The sequence below is a fragment of the Acanthopagrus latus genome, chromosome 18 (genome assembly GCF_904848185.1).
Source record: "Acanthopagrus latus isolate v.2019 chromosome 18, fAcaLat1.1, whole genome shotgun sequence".
Taxonomy (NCBI): domain Eukaryota; kingdom Metazoa; phylum Chordata; class Actinopteri; order Spariformes; family Sparidae; genus Acanthopagrus; species Acanthopagrus latus.
Genome location: NC_051056.1, coordinates 15,768,169 through 15,786,729, shown reverse-complemented (window position 1 = coordinate 15,786,729; position 18,561 = coordinate 15,768,169). Strand labels below are relative to the sequence as shown.

At 41.4% G+C, this 18,561-nt stretch overlaps 1 protein-coding gene across 3 annotated transcripts; it reads left to right on the top strand.

Annotated features, from left to right (window-relative positions):
- The first annotated feature begins 1,430 nt into the window (after positions 1-1,430).
- Positions 1,431-16,349, top strand: sncb (synuclein, beta). Of its 3 annotated transcripts, none has more exons than XM_037077665.1 (6): positions 1,431-1,572; positions 4,258-4,391; positions 8,581-8,610; positions 8,848-8,933; positions 12,723-12,809; positions 15,543-16,349. In XM_037077665.1, exons 2-6 carry the CDS (start codon positions 4,271-4,273, stop codon positions 15,570-15,572), a joined length of 354 nt encoding a protein of 117 aa, XP_036933560.1. In that variant the 5' UTR covers positions 1,431-1,572; positions 4,258-4,270; the 3' UTR covers positions 15,573-16,349. The 3 variants fall into 3 exon arrangements, with proteins under 3 accessions (XP_036933560.1, XP_036933559.1, XP_036933561.1); XM_037077664.1 differs by lacking the exon at positions 1,431-1,572 and adding an exon at positions 3,108-3,265; XM_037077666.1 differs by lacking the exon at positions 1,431-1,572 and adding an exon at positions 3,111-3,265 and having other exon boundaries at positions 4,261-4,391.
- The last annotated feature ends 2,212 nt before the right edge of the window (positions 16,350-18,561 follow it).

The window sequence follows — 18,561 nt, the reverse complement described above, 5'->3', positions numbered from 1 at the left end:
AGACTTCTAAAATGGTGACATCATTCATTCAGGGATGTTTTGAAAACATTGGTTAGTCGACGTGATCAACGTAGTGATTTTTTATTGAAACGGTTGCTCTGGTCCAGGCTAACCAATTTTAATGATAGCTCATGAAGTAGTGATAAAATTTAATCAACAGTAGATAGTGTACCAGATTGTAGTGTGTAATAGATAAGTGCACATGGGCATCTATTGTTCATTTTTCATGACACTCCAACAGATTAAACTTTGTCAGTATTTAATGACCTGATTAACCAAAATGAAGACTTTAACATTTTGCAAATCCATGGCAGAGTCATAATAATTAAGAAAGTATGTAATGGATGAACTATTGATATATGCCCCTTGAGTGCAAAATGAGTTATCCAGTTTTTGTTTCACTGGTTTTCCAGTGTAATACCATTAAGAATGACTACAAAACACCTTTTTTCCATTGTTGTGTCTGATACTGGCCTGTAGGTGAGACACGGAGCAGTACATATGTGATGACAACTTTTAAACGAACTGGGGAACTTTTTAAATGGCTGTTTCCTGAACAGAAAAAAAAATCCTCACCTTAACCAAAGTGCCTGACCACAGACTTGATGCAAACCCTGATTTAACAGTCCTCAAATTTGTATACCCAAGATTCACTCCAGCCACCTTTACCATTCACCCCCTACATCCATATGTATGTGTGGTGTAACGTTAAGTCAAAGCAGCCACAAAAGAGAGTAGTGCTGAGAGTCGAGCAATTTAAGATTTGTGTCCATGTACATGAATACTGTAGATTAAATTTCCTGACTGATTCACAAACTACCGGGACACTATGTTATCCAGACACAGTGATTTTGTTTGCATGATACAATTCATTAAAAGTAAACTCAAAGTGCTTTAAGTTAGAATATATGTACAAACATTTATTCACTAATTTGTCCAGCCATTCCTCCTTAATTAAATCTAATTGAAATTAATGCTGCTGCTGTTGTTCTTACTAATGAGATTAATTTGAAGATGCTGCTTTGAATATTCCCAAAGCTTAACAAAAGACGTTCATAGCTCCAAGTACTACACGTTTGTGAAACAGTAATAGGGTAACTCTGTTGCCATCAGAACATATTAGCCTCATGATATTTACATGCAATTTCAGCAGAGGGTGCTGTCAACACAAAGCGCGCAGCGTGCAATTCTGACAAACGACCACAAGAGGGCAGACGTGGCTCACAACTTCAGTCAGTCAATGAGGAAACCAACACTGATGCACCTGCACCTGTGGGCTGAAAGCAGCTTCGGAAGACAAATGGATGAACTTTTTGTGAAGTTTTCTTGCAGTGTCTCGATGGAAGGCACGTATGCACCCTTTTTATCTTGCACCCTGTCCCTGCAGGGCTGTGCGATGATGGCTGAAGCAGATCAGCACCAAGGACAGGGACACAGGTCAGGACCGTGGACAGCTCCTGACTGAGAGTCAGTGCAGCACCGAGTTGTGGGAGGATGAATGATTAGGTCACCATGAGTCTCCACAACGTGTTGTCCTGCAAACCCCACAAGGCAATGACACAACTATTGGAGGTACACATGTTATAGTTTGGGCCAGTAAAGTACGTTTAAGTTGCAGGGTTTTGCTTTGTTTTTGTTTGTTTTGTTTGTTTGTTTATTTGTTTTTTCAGGACAGCGTGGTTGTCACGTCTTCTTTGCAGGACATTGAGATTAATGTCGCAGCCTGCCGACTCATCCTCACAGAGACCAGATGAGACAGGACGGGACGATTCAAGGAGAAATCTGGGGTTTCCTCAAGCCGGAAGGGGGGTAGGGCGGGGGGAGGGGGGAGCTCGGGGAATAAGGGGGATTTCGCAATCACTCGCCCACCACAACGAGGATGGCGTCACTGCAAGTACGTCAGAGAGGGGGTAAAACAAATAAATAATGAAGGAGGGGGGTGGTGCTGGTTAACCCCCTCTGCGCAGTGAAACGTGTTGTATGCAGCAGCAGCAGGTATTAGTTGTGTACCATCTCCTCGTGTGACCCTCAGGAGAGCACCACGACCCGATGGAACGTTCGATACTACCCGAGGGACTCGCGCCTCGCTCTGAGGTCATCCTCTCCTCTGATTGGCTGAGGGCGCGGTCGCTGCGATTCCGTTACATACCACAGGATAAAACTCGGCGGCTCGTGACGGCGTAGCTGAATTTCTTGCCTTTTTTTCCAGTGACTAACACGCGGCGTGGGAAAGTGTACTGACGTAAAAGAACCCGCCTGGTTAGCGTTGAATTATAAATGCTCATTAATATCATGACATCAACTGATTTTATACGTGATTCTTCTTGTCAAATCATCAATGAAAACGTCAATTTACAACACAGCTTTGATGCTCAGTCCCGAAATCAACCACCCCTATCTCTTACACGACATGGTATCACCCTCAGATCACGTTCCTGTTCGGTCAACACCGCTCTACGCATGTCTGAATTGGCACACTTACACTGGGGGTGAGATGATTGGTTTTAAAGGTCTTCCACTCCTTAAGCCTATAGTCTACTCTTTAAGACAATTAATAACCTAATTAGCTAATTGGGGCAGCTAAAAATAAACGAAATGTTGTTGCACTTATATAGGTCGTCATATCTCATGTGAAAGTTACAGAGCCACCAGTCTTCTGTGTGATATGGGGGTGCGGGAGGCAAAGTTAGATCCAAAATGGAGTCCAGGAGAACCCTTTAGTAGCTCAAGTAGGTTAGAGAAAAAGTTAGCTATAGCATTATTTGATTAAACTGTTTACAGATGGAACACAGGCTAAATTAAGAAATTGGTCCAAATTATTGCACACAGTGACATGTTTGTGGTACTGATGTAATATGATATGATATAATATAATATGATTACAGTCACATTACAGCTGCATTATGTGATTTTCTTTCTTTTGCCTAAATGCTGCAATAAAAGGGGAGAAGATGACGTGGTTCGGCTCTGTCGAAGCTCATTTTCATGGTGTACCAGTTCACATCTGGGGTGATCAATAGTGGAGGCTGGAGAGAGTGAGAGAGAGAGCGAGAGAGGGCGGGAGGGAGAAAGCGAGGAGGGGGGGGTGGGGGTGGGGGGGGACGAGATAGTCTCAGCCGCACTGTGAAAGGGGGCCGTCCCTGTTGGTGGAGATCAGCCCGAGTAAGGCCCACCTAGTGATCATTTGAAAATATCTCCCGTATAGACGTTTAGTTTGTGTCGACTGAATTCAGAAGGGGACGAGTTGAAGGCTATTTGTAAATAGGTAAGCACTATTTTTTTCTCTTCCTCTCTCTTGCCTTGATAATTAATCATTTTTTTAAGCATATAGAGGTCACACACTATTTGCGGAGCGTGCACGAGAGCGTCGTCATAGGAATAAAAATAATATTAATAATAACTCAACGCTAACCTGTATTTATTTATATGTAATCACTCTGGCTTTCCCGTGTCAGATTGTCATCAGTGTGTGTCTTTAAGGCAGAGAGAGACTTGAGCCAGGCGCGGATGCAAACGTGACAAATGGTGGACATCGTGCACTGGTACATGTAGTAACTGAACACTTGACCTGCAGCATCCAGGATGAGGCTGTGGAGGTTTTTGGGGTCTAATGCAACAATAAATATATTTCGAGGTGTTAAATCTGCAGCCTCCGCCGGACAAGCTCACATGATGCTATGTTCAAACCCCGTGCTGTGAGTGCACACACGGCGTGGATCGTGCCTCCCTTCCCCCAGCAACGTTGTGTGTGTGGGACTTGCATTACACGCCACCTTCTAGTGTACTGTTCTGTACAGTCCGTTATAAAAGACTCGGGCCTGCACCTTCTACCCAGGCGCTGTCCTGCCATCCTGCTGCCACTGAGAGAGTAGCATTACAAGCGAGCAATAATTAATGAGCGCCTCCTCGATTAACCATTTCATTGAATTTTTTTTCCCTTTGAATATTTCATGCTTTGACGATGATTGTGAAAAGGGGGTTGGACGCATGAGTGAACAGAGGGTTTTTACTACACTGATGGCTGTGCTGCAGCTGTCAGCATCTACCACAGGAGGCGGTGCCGCCTTCTTTCACCATATGGTCTAATGCAATACAGTCTCATCCCGTCCTTTTTTGGGGGGAAATATAAACACATGTAATAATTCTGTCTGCATGTGCGATGTGACATGTCATCTTTGCACGTCAGTCAGATCAGTAGAGTCACACAGTGACAGCAGTGATGGTGACTGACAGCAGGTGTGCTCCATCTCTCCACAGTAGCTCGGCCAAGATGGATGTGTTTATGAAGGGTTTGTCTAAAGCGAAAGAGGGGATGGCGGTGGCCGCAGAGAAGACCAAGGAAGGAGTTGCGGTCGCGGCAGAAAAGACTAAAGAAGGAGTCATGTTTGTAGGTAAGGCGGCCCACAAATCAAGTCTGTTCGCAGAGTATTTTACATGCAGATCATACACGGGCCCAGCGAGGCTGCTAATGTTCCTGCTGTATGCAGAAGCAGCAACACTTCAGCACACAGTATATTTTTTATGATTCAGCTCATCCTGCATTCCCATATGTCCTGGAACAAATGGTTAGATCACACAGTAAGTTCATTTTATTAGCACTGTAGATAGCAGAAATCTTTATCCCCTCAGGCTGTTTATATTTCCTAGATGTAACCTCTTTGTTCACCATCAGAATACAGTTAGACAATTAGACAATTAGCGTTGTGACAGTATGAGAGTTTCACATACTGGGACAACCATCTCAGAAAATATCATGACATCATGGTGTTGTGGTACACAGCATTACACAATTATTGTTTTTATTACCAGTCACAATGATCCTGGAGGGGGAAACAGAAGAGTTTTTTGGTCTAACAAATGATGTATAATAATTTTGCAGATTATTCCGTCCCCACATACGTAAAACTTGTTATAGACGTTTGTATAACACAGAATTTGATAAGATAAATAAGCAAATGTACACAGTATATTCATATCACGGTATACCTTGAAACCAATATATTGCTGCAACCATAGTGACAATATTGCAACTTCCTAGTTATTATATGTGTGGTATCAAAATGAATGATGTGTTACAGTGTACAGCATGATAAGCTCTGAATGAATACACTCCTTAAAGTCGTATATTATAGCAGCGGTAATTTGATAGATCAGTCAGCCCAACAGATGATCAATATCTTTCCTTTGGGTATGCGGGCTGATGCGGTGTTTCAGTAATCAGCAGTGTTATCCTTTATTTCAAAACTATCGTCCACCATGAATATTAGTAGTTCTTAAAAGGAACCACCGGGATGAGGACTACTGTTGACGTAGATGACACGAGGCTCTGAATGTCCTTATGCCCTTTCGCCTGACTTGACTGGGCTACAGGCAGGGGGTGGGGGCAGGGGTAGGGGTGGGGGTGGGGCGGCACGATGGTGGGAGCAGCTCTTGCCACATGTCCGTGCATTGGACAGCAGAATATTGTTCAAAAGTCTCGGCCCACGGTTACCTCCTGGAGACAATCGGACCGAAGGCCTCTGCCTTTGTCCTTTACAGTGTAGCTTAATTTGTAATGTGCACCACCACGCACCACGAGTCCCTCTGTCTCACGATTTTAATGTGCTTCTGCCACGATTTGTACAAATGTATATCCCTCACTTCTGATCGCTTTTAGATAAACACCAGTGACATGAAGGTGGATGGACACCTGAGAAAGGTTAGCAAGCAGCTGGCAGAGCAACAACAGAAAGTGACATTGTGTCCATCGCTTTGATCATCTGGTGTCAAAAAAATGAAAGTCCACAGTGGTCATATTCCAGCTTTGTGCCTCACTTGTGAAGGCAGCCATATGCATAATTTAATGATCTGTGTTGCTGGGCAATAATTCAGGATCATTCTTTAATGGTGTTCAATCATTGTGAAATAATGAAATATAAATGTCATTATAACCAATGCTAATCAGGTCTATTGTCTGAATAATTAATACCAAGTTGAATTAAACACAATTACACTCACCATGTTTTAGAGAGCCTAATTTGAGTTAGATGGTTTAGTTTTTTTGTCTGAGGCTGCATCGATTGTTTTAATTGTTTAATTTTAATCTAAAAAGCATTTTCCTTGATTGTTCAATTAATAATTTGGTCCGTAAAATTGCAGAAAAGATTGACAAACGCTCCACACAGATTTTCATGATGGCCTCACACTGCTTGTTTGTTGCTTGTCATCAGTCCAAAACCCAGAGATTTGACTGTAAATTGTGACATAAGAGTAGGAACAGCAGCACATTGTCACAATCGAGAGGCTGGAGGAGGGTCATGTTTGACATTTTTTTGCTTGTAAAATGCCCTGTACCACACACTTGTTTTATTATATTTGGTGAGTGTTCCCATTTCACCCACTACATATCCTTACTGACAAACACCCCCATGTTGTTTGCAATAATTTCCTCCATATTGGCAATGTCTGCTTGTTTGCTTACAGTTGGTCTGTGTGGGGTGAATGGGGGAGGGTTAGATGACTCAGGGGACTCAGTGCTGGACACAGGCCCTGGAACCTACCAGCCATTACAGATATTTATTTTGTCAGTTGTCGGGCTGTCGCCAGGGGGCCCAAACTTCCTGTGACACCCCTGCTGGTGGGTTTTTCAGTCACTGGCTCGGACCATTGATCTGGTGATGGTATGTTTTGGCTGCTTTCAAGAGACATTGGGTTTTCCAGGAGAAGTTGTCAAATCCCTCTGCTTTTAGATGGAATCCAATTACCCTACATATTTAGCACTGTGTCCCTGTCACTCATCACCAGAGCCAAACATGTCAGGCTGCAATCAAAACACGTGCAGGCTCATTTTCCATCATCTGCGCGCTTCGTCTCACCCTGTCTTCTCCCCGCGGTACACAAGAGAGGCGAAGGAGCATCTCTGTGCCTCTGCGTGCTGCTTGTTGAGCGTGGTGGTGCCCTAGAAAGCTGCGTATGATTTGCTTGAAGGCCCCTCTTGGAGGAGGGGTAAGAGTGATCTGATAGGTCTGTGGCCCACCTTTTGACAGCTGCTGCCACTGCTGCAGCCCGCCCACCCAGCTGAGCTGAGCAGTCAGCCTGAGTAAGGCGAGAAGGAGAGGCGGAAATGAGAAAACCTTGCTGTACTAGATGCCATTTAATGTCACAACTAATCATTCCTCTCATTCATAGAGCATCAGTGCACCCTACTATGACAGGGTGGATTGTTTATACAGTGCTACTTTAAGAGTGACGTTATTACACTGTGAAACGTAGCAGTCACACCATAACAGTGTTTGTATATATTGTGGCAGCTCAACCGTAGCTACCGCCTGACACTGCACTATAAAATGATATGTTATGATGCTATTATTATGATGTCTATTGTCAATGTTTAGGTCACAGTCAATGAATGTACGTAAGGGAGTTTACATGTGAAATTAACTTTGTTTTGTGTGCACGTTGTCCTCTTTAAAGAGTAAATACCACGACAAGTGTGAAATGGTAGGTGCTTGTTGCACTCAACTAGGAGTGGGTAGATGAACTTACAATCAGCACTCCTCATGATATTCATCCCACTATGATGGTGTATCAAAACGAATCAGAGTCTACAATACGCAATATGTCACAAGGAAATGATCTAGAATATGTCATGATGTGTGACTGAAAAAGAAAGAAACATTTATTTCAAGGAGCCGGAAATTGATAACGTATGTAGGGCTGGGTGATTCTGGGCCTTTAAGTAATATTGTAATATTTTTACGCTGTAAATCTCACCATTTTCAGTCAATAATATTTCAAAATCTTCACCCACAGCTATAATCCATTTGTGTCACTGTCGACGTAGAGCGGGTGCTTCACTCTCTTAAATGGATACATCTCCTTAGATGTATGTTTTTTTGCTTTGACGCTCGCCTTTTGTAGTGATGGTTCTGCAGTTCATCATCATTTCATCTCTCCTCAGTTGGCTTTTAAAGGCCCTGGGGGACCAATAAAGCATGTGACCGCTGCACAGTAGAGAGGATGACAAGGCGTGAGTGATCAGGACCAGTGGGCACACAGTAGATTGCCTAAATTGCTCGATTTAGTACAGTGTGAATGGACGAGAACTGCCACAGGTCAGAGACATGAACAGTGCAGTGGTTTTGGTTAAATAACTCCTCGTAGTAAAATTACGGTGAAACCTGTGTACGGCAAATTGTTCCCTAGTTCCTGTGGAGCTGTGTCCAACTGTAAATAACGAAAACACATTGATATTGCATTACTTATATGAAAACCAATATGATTGGTTGGAGCAGTTCAAAGTTGATCACATGAGCAGTTATGAACAGGACACTGCAGCTGCTCATTTGAGTCAGTACAGCTTTTTCTTGGTGTCAGGCTGCTGTAACATTTCAAAAAACAAAGCAGGTTAATATTCAGACTGAGCAGACTTTTGTTGATTTCACTCTGAATTATTGGTAGTAGTTCTTCAGTGGTTGGTTTCAGGCAGGTGTAAAGTTCCCTCATCTACACACAAACACAAGAAAATAATCTTGAAATCCAAAATGTCAAATCGTGCATTATTTGCAACAGATTAATTTTGTTTGTTTGTTTGAATTTCAGGTAGCAAGGCCAAAGATAGCGTGGGTTCAGGTGAGTTTTCCCTCAGTCAAACCTAAACATCATCACTGTATCTGTAAAAGGCTTCATTTCATCACAGTAACTGGACAATGGCATATTGATAATGCTGATGGGGGAGGGTTTGTATAAGTGGTCACTATGAGCAATAATCAATTGAGAAACTAAGGAGGGCTAACATGCAGGCTTTTAATCTGTCTGCTGAATCCACAGAGATAATGTTACATGTGTGTACGTTGTGTGTCTCTGCAGTGGCCGAGAAGACCACTGGAGCCATGGGGAACATCGTTGCAGCCACTGGCCTGGGGAAAAAGGACGAGTTCCCCACTGACATGAACGTACGTGCGCCTTTACAGCCACCATCAGCTCCCTGCTGCCACACACAGTGACGGTTTAGTTTCTTCACTGCGTTCACACACACCTACAGGAAAATCCGTCAGCCCGTAACTGTGAAATCACATTATAAGAGATCGACTGTGTTATCCTGAAAAGCACAGGCCGACAACAAATACGTCACATGTTTTAAAGCTTTATTTAATTATATATTTAATGAGTATATACATCTTGGGCTACAACCACCAATGTTGCCATATTATAGAGTAATCTGTGAATTACCTAATTGTGATTGTGTGGTCCATAAAAATCTTTTTTAAACTAGAGAAAAATATTATAATATCACTGGTGTATGTCACCTGAGCCCAAATGCACAAATGTTTATTTTGTCATTCCAACCACCAACAATCTGAAGATACTGCATTACCAGAAACAATTAATAATAAATAATGACATATTAAATAGCAAAACAGCTGATCCTCACATTTAAGCAGATGGACCCAGACAGTGTATGTTTAGCAGTTTTGCTTGAGACACCTCACAAATTGCTTTTAATCTGTTTTAATCTATTTTTAAAATGTTAAGCCTTTTCGAGGGGTAGAAGTAGGTAATGCGCTGTACAATATTGGTTTTACAACTCTGCAAACCTTATCTCTTTTTTTATACAATATGAAGATGCGGTAGAGCTGCAAATATATTAAATACAACTTCAAAATAAGCAGCTTTTCTGTGTTAAATTAAAAGATTTTGTTCTTTTAATGGGGCAATTAAGTATGTTACTACCACAAAGCTTAGGGGCTGAATCTGCTGGATCCTCCATTTCCCATAATGCAACCCAAACAGATTCTTCCAGAGCCAAAGAGGAGATTATAAGACTGTTTTTACTGACTGAGTAGTTCTCCACATGATAAGTAAATCAAACTTCATGTGTAAAAATCGGTGGAGTGCTCCTTTAATCGCAGCGGCTTACTGTTACTCTTGATTGAGCTTAATTGAGTTTGTGTACGTGAGCCTGAGAGGAAGTGGAAGAGATAGCCTGCAGCTCCAGATCCAAGGCTCACTTACAGTTTGGCAACATGCTGTAAGTTGTGTTCATTAATGTCTGGACAGGATTGCAGTTGTAGCAGAGCCACATTAATGCAGAATGAGCTGATGAATCTGCACGTCACTCTGAAACAGAGTTACTAGTCATCTGTTTTATTCCTCTGCTGTAAGTACAGACATGTACTGTATTTAAATGTCTTTACCGGAGGAAAAAGAATCATCTCATGATAAAAGATGGATACATTTGTCGTGTATTTTAGATAAAATTCATTCATGCTGCAACCTTCTGATTATTAAGGCTTTAGTGTCTCACTTTTTTATTAGAGGAAGCTTGAGGGTTACTTTTCTGAGCATGAATTACCTTCAGTCTATCGTCTAGCTCCAGTTCACAGCCTGTTTCGCTGTTCGATATCTGTGGGACTATCACATCTCTTTGACACACACCACTGTTCTATTCTTGTACCCTGTAGACCTCTGCTAATGTCACCGCGTTCTATCTCCACTTACATCAGTTTATCCACACTGTGATTTTAGAGATGTCAGGAGAGAAGTACGGCATATTTCCGTGAATGCTGAAGATGGAAAAATCCACATATAGCCTCACTTGGAAATCAAAGCGTGTTTTCGCAGTCAGTGTGTTGACATTTCGTCTGTCTCTGTCAGACTGTCAGTGGAAGAGGGAGGTCTCCGACCTGTCCTAAGCCCTCATCCCTTGGACCCTCTCCACTGACTCACTAATCTAGTAAATCTGACAGCCTGCTCTGATAGGCTTCTGAGAGGCACCGTCTGAGTGATACAGCCACTCATTTCAACACCCTGACAACAGGCTGTTAAACTGTTGACACTGTTATGACATGCGCAGCAGTACGTTTTGTTCACTTAATCCACTTAGTCACTTAGTTCAAAGCTCATGTGTACACATCCATTCATACAATGAAATGTCTTAATTAGAATACATGAAAAATGTCATTTAAAATAATCTTTCTGGATAGAATTTCTGAATGAATTGTGCTGCGTGGTCTGAACAAGAGGCTTGTCTTGTGCTCGAGTCCCGACTGAATTGAAACGTGTGACCAATCGGACACAGAACATATCTTCTCCTTCTGCTGTAATCACGTAAACAACCTCTTTCATGTTCACTTTTTCTCCGGCAATGATCCTTCTGATTAGGTGTGTCTTTCTGCTGGTTCGCCATTGTTCAGCATTTAAGGCCGTGCTAATCACGTTTGGTGGGCTTAAAGCAATAACACCAGCACCAGAGACAGTACACAGGATTATGGTCTGTTCTACTCTGACCTAATTGACTTGATTAGTGCTGGGTTTAAAAATAAATGTGTGGTGACCCACTAGCTTTGTTTTATGGGATCATAGTAGCAGGTGTGGTAGTGGTAGAAGCTTTAGGGGAGCTCTCAGAGGGAGATACAGTTTGTTTACACCCATTGTGGTTCAGGGTCACAGTGTCAAAATGTAAATTTATTTGATTTTTGATCAAGCTGGAGATACGATATATTTTCTTATTGTCACTGAAGACAATGAAAAGACCAAAACCAACAATGAATTGATCCTGCTGAAGTCCTTTTGTCCATGGTCTGATATTTCTTATTCGTCTGTGCCTGCTGTTGTCCCAAACGGTTGAAAACACGTAATTGAACCACATTGTTGGCTTGATTTACTGAATTTGCATGTTGTTTTATTGCGATCATCACAGGCATGCTGCTGTAGACATTCTAGAGTACTAAATGTGTAGTAGTCTAAAGCTGAAAATAGTCCTCAATAAATGCATGATTTCTTCCTGTGTGAATAATGTTTGCTGAAAACCAAAGTGCCACATAGTTCTGGGAAATAATTTATCCTTTCTGGAAAAAGAAACTGCATATTCTCAGGCGTTCTTAAAGATTTACATCTTCAGATAAAACCTGTGTGCTTTGAGCTGAGCACCACAGTCAGGAGAGTTGTGAGAAGTACTGAGAAACAGACTGATGCTTCGTGGTTTCTGGTCTTTCCTAGCCCCAGATTCTTCCTCACTTCTAACACTATTAGAGTGAATCACAGGGCTAAGTACTCACCTCTCTGAATAAATACTCTGAGAATAAGACAGAGAGTTGACACCTCTTCCTACCGGCTCTGTGAGGCACACAGCTGTTCGTGTTCAGGCTTAACATCAACGTCATATACATGCCAACACGTTGACATGTTAAGCAGTTGTTATATTTGTCATGTTTTCCATCTTAGTTTATGATGCTAACATTTACTAATGAGCACTAAACACAAAATACAGCTGAGCAGATGATGGTGCTATATGAAACATCCAGAGTTAATACAGTTCATCCTCTGGGGATCATGAATGTCTGCAACACATTTCATTACATGGGAAGGTTACCCTTTCAGACACGTGAAGGTTTAACCCAAACCACTTTTTCCCTAATAATAATAATGATAATAAACAGTAAGAGGAAACTGTAAGAAACAGAAAATAATTGTTTGACTGAAAATATAATGCAGAAACTGCATTTTTCAAGATTTCCATTACTTATATTCATGTACGCTTAAAGTTTATTTATATCATTGTATGGTTTTATACAAAAATGATTAATAATTAGTTTTTGTGTTGTAAAAAAGAGCAAGGACATATGACATGTATGGCTTAAAACTCTTTTTTTTTTCTTTACAGTATGGTAAATATATACCCTGAAACATGTATAGTAGCTTTTGTGACTGCAGATTTGTTGTCCCTCTGTGTGTCTCTGCAGCCTGAGGAGTACGGGCAGGAGGCAATGGAGGGCCAGGGAGAGGCGATGCTGGACCCAGAAGGAGAGACATATGATGAGACCCAGCAGGTAATCAGCCCTCACAACACAGAGCGCATACAGTCCATGTCCCTGCGCGGCCTCGTATGATCCAATTCTAAATACATTTGTGTGCGTTTTGCAAAATAAACAACAACAACAAAAAAAACATAAAGCTGTGGACCGCGGTCGAGGACGAGTCCATTCAATTACAGTAGACGGAGGTTTCATCAGCATTCAGCAGCGCTGCATGGTTACACACGCGAGCTGTATTGCATTTCAATAGCACTCCACACTGCCCTCCACTTCTGTCCCACACAAACACCGAGACACTGCAGCGCACACAGAGATAATTCTTCTTTTTTTCTGGAAATGAAAACAGAGCTTAACAAGCCAATTGCCACATAGCGAGTACAGTGAATATAGCACCACCTACCTCTACACTGAGCGGTGTGTGTGTGTGTGTGTGTGTGTGTGTGTGTGTGTGTGTGTGTGTGTGTGTGTGTGTGTGTGTGTGTGTGTGTGTGTGTGTGTGGAGGAAGGAGGCGAGTCTGACACAGATGGTTATTTTGGGAATTTGGCTCTCAGGGCCAAGACAAAATGTGCAGAACCTATTGCTTTTAAAACTGATTTTTATTTAGCCAAGAGAGAATAAAAATATCCCACGATGCACATGATGTTGAAAAAAAAATCTGAAAATACATGTAGAAGTTTAATTCACTTGGGACGATATGTATTTTTTAGAAAGTTATTATATTCTCATGTTATATTAAAATGTTCAGAATCTGCATCAGATGGAAGAGGATTTAATCTGTGATTTAGCATGAGTGCCTATAATGTTTCTTTTCTTTTTTTTTATTATTGCGTTAATCAGTTAAAGGAGTGAAATGCAGTAATTCCCTGCGACTCAAATTAAAAGTGAATTTCTCAGATTCAGCAGCTTGTATCATCATGTCCTCGTCCATCTCTCTCTCCGACTCCTCCGCATCTCTCTCCCCTCCCCCATCCTTCGCTACACCAGCACTGTGCAAGAGCTCTGTCTGAATGGGTGTGGTGATGACGCTCTCTGCCTCTGTGCATTGTGGGTAATGTCAGGGTCTCCCTGCATTGCTGTAAATATGGAGTCTGAGTGGTGCAGAGAGCAATAAGCCTTCTCAGGGAGGGTTTGGAGAGATCAGAAATCTCATCCTGTGTCACTCTTGGGTCTGTGAATACAGCAGATGAGCCAAGACTGTTGCACATTCCTGGAGGTGTTTTTTTTTTATTTTTTTCTAATGATCATGTGCGTGGAGGAGGCCTGTGCAGGGTTACAAGGATGCTGGGATGTGCTCACGACACGTCCTTGAAGCAGGTGTAGGCTTGTGCTGCCCTCTGCAGGCCTGAGAGCAACACTGAGCCAGCAGAGGCGCTCACAGCTGTGATGGAGTGACATCATTACCTTCAGCAGGGAGCGATCGTGTTCCCTCCGTCACATTGATTCTTCTTTAACATTAAAAATACATTCAATTAACCCTCTCAGGCCTGAATTGGGAAATCAGAAAGTAATATTTTGTAATTGTTTTATTTTACTCTTAAACAAGTGAAAAATCGTGACAGTAACTGTTTTTTCTAATTATTTGTTTTGTTTTTCCAGTATATATTATGTTGAAGACGTTACATAAATGCTCACTGCAGTGGACACCATGCACCAACCACATAAAAAAGTGATTCTGGAATAACTGTTTAATTCTCTTATTCTCAAAAAAAAATAAAAATAATAATACACATGATAACTATGTAAAAATAATATTTTTCAACTTTTTCAATAGATGTAAGAAACACTTTTGTCAATTTTTTGACAATCATTTTCTTGTACATTCTGTGACTGAAAACCAGGGATGGAAGTGACCTATTACAGCTACACAGATTACTGTAATTAAGTCACTTTCATGGGGCAAGTCTGTAATTTTACCAGTACTGTGTACAATTTGAATGAATATCTTAACCCTTCATCTGCATTTGTTTAGCCAATAAGGAGATCTGATCCAGTCACAACAGTTTTTCTGAGTAGCGTGCAAGATGAGTACTTAACTATTATTTTGATACCAGTATTTTAGTTACTTGTAATTGAGTAATATATCAGTAATCTAGACAATAATCTTTACTTTCCACCAGTGCTAAATCGTATTTCTGTCCCCTGCAGTGGACATTATGCTCAAAATAACATTTTGCCTATTGGGCCTATTTTTAGATAAAATCTAAAGACTTTTTAATGTTGCTGTTTAATTAAACTATTAAAGTGTAAATTAGAGTAGACAGATGTGTTTACATAGACAGTAAAAAAAAACAGGTGTACACGAAAATTAATTATGACATTTTGAAACTATTTCTAACAAAAAATATATATGAAAATAATTTTGAAAATATTGTTTTTTGGGGGGGGGTTTTGTTTATTTTATTTTATTTTTTGAGAATAAGAGGATTTAACAGTTTTTTCAGAGCTACTTGGTGCATCTCTTCTATCCTCCGCCATTTTTAATTCATGATGCCATGTCTTGAATTTAATTATCAAATTACATTGTGGATGAGATGTGGTGATCTGAAATGGTTAAACAGGCAACAGACAAGTTTTCTGCCTCAGCATGTCACTATGAAGTCAGTGTTTATGCAGTGGATACAAAATAACCATTGGTTTCTCAGAACAGAAACGATCCAGTTGTCTTTGCAACAGGGGCCAACAATAGTAGCCTTTCTCTGTGCTGCAGATTTGACTCTTAAGATCGCTTCTTCTTCTTCTCTTCCCAGGAGAGCCAGGACTACGAGCCAGAAGCGTAAGAGCATCAGTCCGAGCCACCATCCAACCAGCAGCACAATAATATTTCTAATAATAAAAAGGACAAATGCTGAAACTATTACAATTATACCCCCGTTGCAAAAAAAAACAAACAAGAAAAAGCATTCCCAATGAAAAATGTTCTTCCTTCAAGACAAATCTTTTATTATTATATATTGTAAATGTCATGTTATTAATGTAATGTGTTGGGTGTAGGTATTTATTGAGATGTAGGATTTGTCCTCTCTGTCTCATTTCCTTGACTCCCTCCCAATGAAACGAGACCAGAGCCAGGGCTTGTGACTTTGTACTTGTGTGTATCTGTATTTAGAAACGTGCAATAGATGTTCATCATCTTCCAATGAGACATTGGGAGTGGAAAAAATAAATATGTCCGGTTGCAAGCAGATATGGAAACAATAATATCCTCTTAAGTGTCGACAATGCCTGTTTGTGGGTTCTTTATTTTTACTGCATTTTCTTTGGGAGTTTCTTTTAAAACATTTTTGAAGTAAGAGTTTTTTACATTGTATCTTTATAGTTGCTTGTGATCATTCCAGTAAAACTATCTGTTAGAAATGGACAGAGTATACATGTTTGTGTGTGTGCGTGTGTTTGTGTGTACTGAAGATTTTAACGAGTTAAAGTCAGTATATTACGTCTTGAAATCATAATGGTTGTCATATCAATATGTGCTTTAAATTGCAGGACTTGTCAATATAAAGGTTTATGTGTTAAGCCAGACATACATTCCTCTGTAAATAAAAAGTAAAAAAAGTTGTTATTGTTGTGTGATTGATGATTTTAAACCTCCTGTAACCAATTCTGCTTGTTTCTGCCTGTTAGTGTGTATTGTCCTCACATGTGTCTGTGGTTTTTTTTTTGTTTGTTTGTTTTTTGCCCACTCTTGTCTGCGGGGTTTGATTAAAGGATGTGTAAAATCTGCTGAGCGGGCTCTGGCCCTTGGCACGACGCCGCCATAGCTGGGATGCCAGTCTGAGCGGGGCCTCTTTTGGTGGGTTTTGTTCGGGTTAATCCGTCTGGAACGTGCAGGCTCGCCGGTGTCGGGCTCAAAAAGGGTATTAAACAGCCGCTCCCTCCGCTGTCGGTTCAGACGGATGTGTGGACGCAGCGGGGACAGAGACAGAGACCGGAGCCATGGCCTCGTTCAAGAAGTCATTTGAGAGCCTGAAAGGCACGAGCCACTCGGCTGCGAAAGGCGTCACGGACAGTGCAGGTAGAGGAGAACAGGGGGTCGATCTGTCTTTGACTTGATCATTTTATTTTTCATCTTTCATACACTTTTAAAATTGTCTTTCACATGTACAGATGAAGCCATTCAGAGAGAGTTTTAACCAAGAGCTTAAATTATGAACGTCCCTGTGATGTGTTTCCAGTGCAGGCAGCTCAAGACGCTGTGCAGCAGGTGGCAGACTCCTCCAAAGAAACAGTCGGCACAGGTACAGTGCAGATTCCCTCTGCCTTTAAAGCTTCATGATGTGATGGTGGATTGTGTTATTGTGAGCAGGCAGGAGCTCGAGTCAAGATGACTCACGCTTTCAAAAGGATGAAACAGATGAAAGATAAACACCTAAAATGACATGAAAAGCTCCAGTGTCTGAAGACTTGACTCATCTCTCTGAGCTGAAATCAAGCAGAACAAGTGAAAGTGGATTAAAGTCATAATGGATTTAACAATTGCGTAACACTGGGATTCGGGACTATAGAAAGAAAGAAGTCATTCAAATTAAGCTATGTTAACTGTTGCTTTAGATATGGAATCCTCTAAATGTTACAGGAGTAGAATCATAAAGCTAAAGTTAATATTTTGCATGTGACTTTCATAGTCTTTACTTCATAGGCCTAATGGTGATGCTTTTTTGATCTTCGTCTCTGAAGCTGCTTCAGAAGCTGGCAGACAGACTCAAACAGCCATAGGAAAAGCTGCGGACAAGGCCACAGACACCATCAAGGAGTTTGGACAGAAACTGGACACCAAGTGATCCCTGCGAACATGAACAATTCCAGCTGGAGCCAACTTGTCTGATCAGACGGGCTGTACACGAGTCACAGTGTTGGGAAGGAAGTATGTTGGCATCAGAAAAAAAAAAAACAAAAAAAAAAACACCCTGATCAAAAGATGTATAGAGTTTATATATCTCCACACAGCTCACATTCCAAAAGAAATCTTTATGAATTGTCTTTTTTTTTCTTACTTTCCTCTTTGTGGTACTTGCTCTATTATAGATTTCATTATATGTGACTATTTTGGGAAATAAAAACAGATACCAACTTGTTTCTCAGGTTTTCTTTTTAAATGTGTTATCCTGCCATTCACAGTGGAGGCCGCGCTATTAGTTGCTGCATCCTTTTATTAATTCATCAACAAATCATTATTGTCGGTGAGAGGCCGGCCTTTGGCAGGCTCATGGCTCCTGATGATCAGAGATGCCTACCTTGGCCCCGCACACCTCCCTCTATCACACTATGCGGTTGCTAGGCAACAGATCTCTGTGGCGGCCGGGGATTGGTGGAGGCCTTTGAATTAACGGTGAGAATACTTCTGCCGGTACACAGTGTTCTGGGTGAGCTCGCAGCCCACCGCTACAGTCGAACCAAAAAGAAGGAAAGAGTCAAAAAATTAGGGAAATGTGTAACTAACCCCGGTTCTACACAGTTACTCGAGGGCCAGTTCGAATTAGCCAGGCTTTAGAGAAATACGCATCTCACAGCGGAGACGTTGGAGGGACGAATGCAAAGACTTACAAGTGTTTGTTTGTGTGGGAGGCAGGCAGCTCTGCGCCCTCCAGGCTCCTTCAGCTGATACCCCCTGTTCTCATCTTCACTGCTGCAGCAGAGCGCTCACTTTCTGCTCATGGTTCACAAAATTCCTCCCCAAAATCCTGGGTAAACATTAATTTCCCGGTCCTGTAATGAGCTGCTAACTCCGCAAAATGAAACATGGTTCGGAGGAAGTGCCTTTTTGTATAT

Bases quoted from the DNA above. Each gene is read 5' to 3' on its own strand.
- sncb (XM_037077665.1), top strand. From the start codon at position 4,271: ATGGATGTGTTTATGAAGGGTTTGTCTAAAGCGAAAGAGGGGATGGCG. The intron at 8,934-12,722 runs GTACGTGCGCCT...GTGTCTCTGCAG, and splicing joins AGTTCCCCACTGACATGAAC to CCTGAGGAGTACGGGCAGGA. The intron at 12,810-15,542 runs GTAATCAGCCCT...TTCTCTTCCCAG, and splicing joins CATATGATGAGACCCAGCAG to GAGAGCCAGGACTACGAGCC.